This window comes from Hemitrygon akajei, chromosome 5 (assembly GCF_048418815.1).
Source record: "Hemitrygon akajei chromosome 5, sHemAka1.3, whole genome shotgun sequence".
NCBI classification, from domain to species: domain Eukaryota; kingdom Metazoa; phylum Chordata; class Chondrichthyes; order Myliobatiformes; family Dasyatidae; genus Hemitrygon; species Hemitrygon akajei.
Window position 1 is genome coordinate 42,010,440 of NC_133128.1, and position 9,352 is coordinate 42,019,791.

Here is a 9,352-nt window from a genome sequence, read left to right on the forward strand (position 1 = left end):
ATTTTTATCAAACATATTTCTTGGACAAACTGTAGGTTATGTGCACAGTTAATCTCTATATAGCCATGTTATTGTGCTTTACTTTTGTACTGATGACTCATTTCTATTTTGTATTCTGTCTCTAGTAACTATTGCTTTATGTTCTTTCATTGAAGGTAACAATAAGAAAATCCCTGGGGCGCAGTCACAGGCAACTGAAGATGATGTAATGACTGAAGAGGAATGGACAAAATATGTTCAAGAGCTCAACAAACATCAGGTTAGTACAAAATCACTCTGTGACTTAAGGGTCCTGACGAAGGGTCTTGGCCCGAAACGTCGACAGTGCTTCTCCCTATAGATGCTGCCTGGCCTGCTGTGTTCCACCAGCATTTTGTGTGTGTTGTTGTTTGAATTTCCAGCATCTGCAGATTTCCTCGTGTTTGCTGTGACTTAAGGGCCAGCTGAGTCATGGTGATTGTGCACTTAAGGGAGGAACAGTTTCTTCCCCATGTATTTCAAATCCTGTTTTCACATATACTTGCTTGATTTACATCTCTACCAGACATTTCCAGATCTGTGTTTAAGTATTAAATTTATATGTATCAATGTGAGAAATAATAGAATTATAAAATAGCATACTTTACCAAATTGTATCAAATAAGGACATTCAGGTTTGAGTAGATAAGAATTTGACATTTTTTTTATTAAAGTGCAGTGCAAGCTTTTGGCCTTCAAACTACAATGCTGTTTATATATAAAGTGAAAACCGATGCAATGCAAGCAATAAATAAATTAATGTAAGTGGCCAAAATAATGTATCAGAAGCATGACTTTAATAGCGATCTTAAGGTTGTCATAGCCAGGGGGTAGTGGGGAATAAGCTCCCACCACCTTTTAAATGCTCTCATTGATGTGCATCTCAAATAGCCTCCGGCAACCAAGTCCAGCTCCTGGCCTTCATGTGTGGCTTTGCTACTAAGCATAGTGGAAGCATTTCCACCGACAAAAGGGGCAAAGGCAGGTTGCTACTGCTTTAAAACCAGTCGCTTCAGGCAGATGAGGCTTCTCAGCCATGATTGGCAGCTCAGTTCAAAGAAGAAAATCTCTGATCTCAAACCTCCATTGCCTTGTGCCATACCCACTCATGGGAAATGTGGTAACTTCTACTTTACAAAAGACCACTTGACAATTTTATGGCCAAAAGAACATCTTTATCTGGGACGGCAAATGATATTTACAATACAGAGGTTTCCAGGTACCTCGTGCGGCATGGGTGGAGGAACTATATAAAATGCATACCCGGAGTAAAAAGAGCGGAAGTAAAAACCCCGCCAACCCCAGAACCTGCCTCTTGTTACCAACAGCTTCCCAATTAGTATTAACTTAATAATACTCACATTACAACAGGAAAGGCTTCCGGAGTAAGTCCCCGAGGAAGAGTCCAGGCCTGGACTTTCTAAGGCAGTCCTACGTTGAGTTCAACACAGACTGGCAACTCCCCCAATGCCACTGGTGCCAAACTGTTATCCGTTTCTGCCGTTCCTTTTGGATTCTTCAGCTGTGTGGAGACGAGGAGCCTACTGCATGGGGAAAAGATTGCTCTCCATATCGCACTGCCCTGACTTGCGTATCATGTAGGCAGCTAGGACACAATACCGATGGTCAACCCAGACCAACAGAGGGCCTCAATGGCAATTTCTCTCTGAATATAATCTATTAAAAATCAGACACTTCGTTTATGTTTGATGACTTTATGTAAAACTTGCAATAAATTGGTTGCTTCATGTTGTAATTGACCAGTGAAATTCAATTCCATTGGTTACAATGAAACTAAATCTTAGAATTCAAACAAAACAAGCCAACTCTGTATTGTGCATTTAATGTGTGATGCAAAGGAGAGATTCTTGCTTCTTCATCTCCATTTTGTACTCTGAGTAATGATTCATTTATTATAGTTGGTCTCCTTTGTTCCTGTGTATCAAGTTTTAAAATCCAAGTCTTAAGTAGTGCATGTTAGTCTGCCATTCAATTTGAAATTTACAATCACATTTTTTGGATGAAATTATCTAAATACATATATTACTTACATTGAAAGCAAATTGCCTTTTTATTCAAGGTTAATTTATTATGTTTTGATATTTCTCAGCAGGCAGCTCACAATTTTAAGCTTATTTTTCCATTTCATTGCAGGAGACTGCTCAGAAGACGAAGAAGGCAAATGTCAAAGACATCTAAAAAAAGCCGAGATTGGCAGAGAAACAAAGTTGATTTTTTTTTTTCCCCTCAACATGTTTCTCTACATTAAGTCAACCAAAAAAATACTTGGAACTTCCACAATCACTACTAAATATATACATGCACATTACAAGCAGCATTTTTTTGGTTTTTTGCTGGGGATGGAGGGAGTCCTTGGTGTTATTCATGGGTGTTATTCAAACAGACTTCTTATAAATGTACTGTAACTTTAAAAAGAGCTGGCCATAAATGATATACTGTTGGTTTCAGTTGCTAGCTATATAGTCCTGTGATGGTGGGAAATATCTCACACTTCTCTGCATTTTAATTACCCACGTTCTTGTGCCTTGCACATGCAACTAGAAGTGGAGTTTCCTGAGGCAGCACTCCAGATCAAAATTGTAGATATTAAAGCTCTCCAGCAGTCTAAACCAATGTATGTAATTTTGGGTAGAATGATGGAATAAGATGAATGATATTTTAAAATTTGAACACACAAAATGGTGATCTTAGTCTAATGTAGTTTAAGGACTTGGAGCTAAAGTTGTGTTGTTCCTTGGTGCTCTTTGATGACCAAAGCTTTCAAAAGACCCAGAATTGGTGTGTCGGGAAGAAAACATTTGGTGTTGTAAGCAAAAATAATAATAATCTAAAATATTAGGTAGTCTTTATAATATGTTTAATGCATATTTATAATGTGGTTCAAAAAACTGCATGTCTTTGTGATTGTGGCTGTGCGCCAGTTCAGAAACTTCCCAATTTCTCTTGTTGGTAATTCTTCCATCATCAAAGTGGGAAGGATTGTTTTTACTTGACAACTGGATCAAATTTACATTCTTGAGCATATGTTATGAGGTCAGTCTTTTTTTTTTGTGTTTTCAAGGGGGCCTCTGTCTGTGCAGTGAAGCACCAGGTGATGACAAGAAACCAGCCACTGCAAGTTTGAGTCCTGTTGAGTCTAAAGAGACCTTTGAACTCCATACAGAGTAAATCTAGTTAACGTGTCAAGTGGCATCAATCTCTACCATTCAGTAAGGGCCATTCTTAATATTTTAAAGGCTTCTACCATTCCAAGCAAAACTTGATACAAGTAAGATCCCAGCGTTACCAGCAGTTAATGTTATCGCACATTACATGACTTTACTGCAACATTTGGATCCTGCTGGATGCCTTTGGATGTGGTCTTTGGTATCCGCAGTTATTCGATTAGAATTAGTGTCAACAGAAGATGTTACTCAAAGTTAGATCCACTCAAGTGGTCTGTAGATCATGCAGAGGAAACAGGATTACAGGCATATCTCCCCCAAAAGTTTACAAGCACTCAATTAACATTTCAAGAAGGTGCTACATTCCTTATTTCTTTTTATTTTATATATGAATTTTATGATATATGCAGCTTTTTTTAAATAACCTGGAGTGTCTTATTTTTATTTAAACTCTTGCATATTAAAAAGATCTACAATGTTGAGCATAAAAGTTGGATTACCTGAGGGTAGATTGAAAATCCTGTGCAAGTTGGTGGTGGCAGGGTTTTCTAACCTGGGATCCCTCAGTTAATGTTAGGGGTCCATGATATAAAAAAAACGTTTGGGAACACCTATTCTAGTAGGCATCAGCAGAATGAAACTCCTTTACATAAATATGTTTTGGAACTGCTGAAACCCACTTATTGATAAGCCTATAAAGGCAAATTGTATGTCAGCAACAAACAAGAGAGGATCTGCAGATGCTGGAAATCCAGACAACACACACAAAATGCTGGAGGAACTCAGCGGGCCAGGCAGCAGCTATGGAAGTAAGTACAGTTCACGTTTCGGGCCGAGACCCTTTGAAGTCCAAAATGGTCTCGGCCCAAAACGTCAACTGTACTTTTTTTTTCCCCCATAGTTGCTGCCTGGCCCGCTGAATTCTTCCAGCATTTTGTGTGTGTTGTATGTCAGTAAAATCATTTGGGAGATTATCCAGCATTATATAAAACTGATTAGAATAAAAAAAGTCAAATTAAGTTTTATTATTGGTGTGAAGCAGTGACATTAAACACTTGTCATTCTAAATATATTTCACGGCCAAATAAAGTATTTTGTTAACAAAGAATTAATTTTTCTGGCCTCTAGTATCGAGAGCTATACTGCTCCATCCAAACAATAATTAACAAGGTGATTTCAGTGACTTTGATTGCTATAGAGTTCACCGTGCAAAAATTAGTGGTGAAGGAAAAAAGCAAATGAGGTGGCTGAGAACAATTCCAAAAACCCTTAGAAGTAATGTGCAGGTGACCCGACAGGTACGACGAGAGCAGATCAGTATCTGCATGCAGAACCTTTGAGATGATCCTAAAGAATCATGACCCATAAGCGGGCAGATGCTTTAAGTGAGAAATGTCATAGTTCACATTTGACTTTACAAATTACAGTGGGTAAATACTATGACACAGTTTGTTTTCCATCTTATCCTCTGAAACTGCTTCATTGTATCAATTAATCTAATTAAATAAGCCAGACAAACCTCTGCTCCCCAAACTAGATCAAAGAAATAAAGATCAAACCCAAATGAAATACTTAATCACTTTCTGCACCCCAACATCGGCATTAGAACATTATGAAGTATTAACTGGTCTGGTTGTTTGCATAGTGTATTTCTTATTTTCACTGTTGTTATTGTTATAGGCTTAGACTGTATTTCTTCTACCTTCTACCTTGAAACACAAGTGGAACTGTGTATACGCATCACTGAACTATCTTAATAGGTTGCATTATCATAGTTTTTTTTGTATTTACCACCATCTTTGGATATCATGTCAATAAATTTTCCAACAAAATTTTAAACTTTCTAATGTTATTTTAAAAAACTGAAGTTTCAAAGGTTTCAAAGGCACATTTAATGTCAAAGAAGTGCATATAACACACATCCTGAAATGCTTTTTCTTCGCAACCATCCACGGAAAACAGAGAAGTGCCCCCAAAAAATGAGCGGCAGTTAAATGGTAGAACCCCAAAGTCCCCCGTCCCCGCCCCAGCTCCCCTCCCTCCCGCACGTAAGCATCAGCAAGCAACGACCCCACCTCCCCCCACCGGCAAAAAAAAAACATCGGCACCCGCTACCAAGCACTCAAGCATGAGCAAGGTAACAGCAAAGACACAGACTTGCAGTAGCCCCAAAGACTACATTGTTCACCCGGCATTCAACATTCCACCGGCTCGCTCTCTTTCCCTAATAGGGGAGAAAGAGATGTCACCATTTCACAGCAAGAGGGGAGACATAACAAATAACTTGCTGGTTTACGATGTTAAAAGTCTGTTGCATCGCTTTTTCCAAGCTCTGTGCCCAAAGATCTCGGATCTCTGGGCACACGGTCTTAGATCTCCCATCTCACTGACACACTGGTCTTCTTCTTGGACACCGACTTCTGATCCCCCTGTCTCCAGAGCCACAAAAACCCGGTTCTCCAAAGGCGACTGGAGCTCTTAGGCCGAGCCCTTGGTGTGCCAATCAATGGTCAGTTGTGAAACCCCGAGAGCGGGTCCCATTCCCACAACGAACCATAGTCAGCGTGTAACTCCAGGTCAGGGTCTTCAGAAGAACCCTGAAAGGGAAAAATAGAGATAATTGCAATTGCCCTGCAATGCATTCTTTCCTACACGCCCATCAGGGTCCCTTTGATCCTTTTGCCACTTATCTACACAGGTAATTTACCTACTTTACCACTTAACCTACCAGAATGCCAAATGATCATTTGGAGAAGATCCGACTTTACATAATAGCTCTGCCTTCTCACACCTATTAGATTCCCAACTTTTGATGCTAACTGCTGAACAATTGTGCCGCTATTCAAATAATAGGCAGAGCCATGAGTTGTCCATTGTTGTAAGCATGAACAATAGACTAATGCAGGATCTGCTGCTTCACTATATTACAGATTGAGGGAGCAAGAAAACATTTCACAGCAATACAACTTAATAAATTACCTGACAGGTCACAGATTACTAAGAGGCCAAATACTGATAATAAAATGCAGCTTGATGTCCTACGTTTTCAGAGAACAAAATATATTTGATTGGCCACTAAACAGTAATGGGTCCCGTGACAGGAGTAACCCCCACTTGATGCCGCATGCTCATCTGCATTGCAACTTGTTGCTTCTTGCTAATTTGCATGTATATAGCCAAGGTGAAGTCTGCAGGTTTGATGTTATACCTCAACAGGGTGCCAATATAATTACAATCAGCAGCCACCCTGTCAGGACCACTTAATTTTGAATTAGCCAATCACATGGTAGTAACTCAATGCATAAAAGATTGCAGACATTCTCATGGGGTTCAGTTGTTCTTCAGACCAAACATCAGAATGGGGAAGAAATGTGATCTCAGTGACTTTGACTGTGGAATAATTGTTGGTGCCAGGCTGGGTGGTTTGAATATCTCTAAAAGTGCTGATCTCCTGGGATTGTCATGCATAATGGGACATGAAAGTAAGCTAGCCAATAACATTAAAGAGGATACCAAAAATATCTTCAGATACATGAAGTGTAAATGAGAGGCAAGAGGGGATATCAGGATGCTGGAAAGGGAGTAATGGGAGAAAAGGAAATGGCAGACAAACTGAATAAGTATTTTGCATTAGTCTTCACTGAGGAAAACATTAGCAGTATGGTGGAAGTTCCAGGTGTCAGTGTTATGAAGTGTGTGATGTTACCATAACCAGAGAGAAGTTTCTTGGGAAACTGAAAGGTCTGAAGGTAGATAAGTCACCTGGACCAGATGGTGTACACCCCAGAGTTCTGAAAGAGGTGGCTGAAGAGATTGTGGAGGCATTAGTAATGTTCTTTCAAGAATCACTAGATTCTGGAATGGTTCTGGAAGACTGGAAAATTGCAAATATCAGTCTACTCTTCAAGAAGGGAGAGAGGCAGAAGAAAGGAAACTATAGGCCAGTTATTCAACCTCAGTGGTTGGGAAGATGTTGGAGTCCATTATTAAGGATGTGGTCTCAGGGTACTTGGAGGCTCATGATATAATAGGCGGAAGTTAGCATGGTTTCCTCAAGGGAAAATCTTGCCTGATGAATCCTTTGGAATTCTTTGAAGAAATAGCAAGCAGGATAGAGAAAGGAGAATCACTTGGATATTGTGTACTTGGATTTTTAGAAGGCCTTCGACAAGGTGCCACACACGAGGCTGCTTAACAATCTGTGAGCCCATGTTATTACAGGAAAGATTCTAGCATGGATAAAGCAGTGGCTGATTAGCAGGAGGCAAAGAGTGGGAATAATGGGAGCCTTTTCTGGCTGGCTGCCAGTGACTAGTGGTGTTCCACAGGGGTCTGTATTGGGGCCGCTTTTTATGTTATATGACAATGATCTGGATGATGAAATTGGTGGGTGGCAGTTGATAAAAATGCCGTATTATTGAGAGTGGTCAGAGAAGAATGGTCAGACTGGCTCAAGCTGACAGTAACACAAATAACCATGCTTCAGGACAGTGGTGAGCAGAAGAGCATCTCCAAATGCACAGCATGTTGAACCTTGAAATGGATGGGCTACAGCAGCAGATGACCACATACCTCCTGTAACTAATTAAGTATTCACTGAATGTTCTGTTGATTTTTGTACATTATACATCACATCGCCAGGGAGTAGTTTTATTTAAATCCACTCCAATAGGCAAACCTCATTGACAACATAATCTGCCGTGTTTCATGTGAATAAGTATAATCTTCTTTGTTTATCTGGTAGATGGGAATTGTAGGTGTACTGGAATAATTGGCTGAAAATCCGGTATATTCTGAAGCACAAACCATGAAGATTACAGCTGGAAAGCTAGTGGCAGTTTTTTGCCGACATTCCTGCAGGTAATTTACAGTCATTTAAGATGATTTGAATTGCCTGAAAATTCTTGTCCATGATGGTCAAAAAACCGGGATTATCTACCTCCTCCCAGTCGCTCCATAATTGACCGTCATCTTTCACAACTGTATGTGGTAGAATGACAGAACATCGACTGGATCTGTCGTGAGGAGAATCTTTTAGATCTTATAGCTTTACTCCGTGCAGCCAGATGGGTCCTCAGTGCAGTGTGAAAGGGAGCTCTGTACCTCTTAGTAGCGCTTGTAGTGAGCACCAAATCAGCACATCAGCATCTGCACACTCTCCTACTGTACTGAAGTGGGCATCACATTGATGGAGGAAAACAGTATGCTGAACACTCACAAGTAATGTGCAGACTAGGAGATCATATCAATTACCTAAAACTTCTATTTAAATTCAAAACAGATTTGAGGGCAGAGCTGCCAATTTGAAACTCAAAGCTCCAGCCAACTTTCTCTGTAAACTGAATTAACTGAACAGAAGTTCAACGGCAATAGGAATCCATAAGAATATTATTTAAAAGGTTAATCGAGCTCTAACAAGATGGTGACTGACTCAGTTCCTCCAGCTGTTGCTATGTTTTAAGTGCAATTTAACCTATCAAGTCTACATCCCAATGTATAGTCAGTCCCATTCCACAATTCTTTCCCTATTGTACTGCAAATAATTTTCCCACATATACTTAAAAGTTCAAAGTAAATGTTATTATCAGAGTACATACATTGTCACCACACACAGCCCTGAGATTTATTTTCCTCGGGCATATTCCCCAAATCTATGGAATAGTAACTGTAAGCAAGATCAATGAAAGATCAAGTAGAGCATAGAAGACAACAAACTGCAAATGCAAATATAAATAAATAGCAATAAATAACGAGAGTATGAAATAACAAGATAAAGTGTCCTTAAAGTGAGATCATTTGTTGTGGGAACATCTCAACATATGAGAATAATTATCCTCTTTTGTTCAAGAGCCTGATGGTTGAGGGGTGGTAAGTGTTCTTGAACCTGGTGGAACAAGTCCTGAGGCACCGGTACCTTCTACCTGAAGGCAGCAGCGAGAAAAGAGCATAGCCTGGGTGGTGGTGATGGAAGCTTCTTTCCTATGGCAGTGTTTCATGTAGGTGTGCTTAATGGTTGGGAGGGCTTTACCCCTGATGTACTGGGCCGAATCCTTTACCTTTTGTAGGACTTTCCACGCAAATCCTACAAAATTTGGAGTTCCCATACCAGGCTATGATGCAGCCAGTAATCCACTTTCCACCACACATCT

General features: G+C 39.9%; 1 protein-coding gene across 1 annotated transcript in view; it reads left to right on the forward strand.

Moving 5' to 3' along the window:
• The window catches only part of fstl1b (follistatin-like 1b), a 120,682-nt gene extending 115,647 nt beyond the window's left edge, over positions 1-5,035 (forward strand). The window contains exons 10-11 of the mRNA XM_073045339.1: positions 156-259; positions 2,173-5,035. Of these exons, the coding sequence (XP_072901440.1) occupies positions 156-259; positions 2,173-2,217 (149 nt within the window). The 3' untranslated portion in view covers positions 2,218-5,035. The remainder of the gene's footprint in view (positions 1-155; positions 260-2,172) is intronic.
• The last annotated feature ends 4,317 nt before the right edge of the window (positions 5,036-9,352 follow it).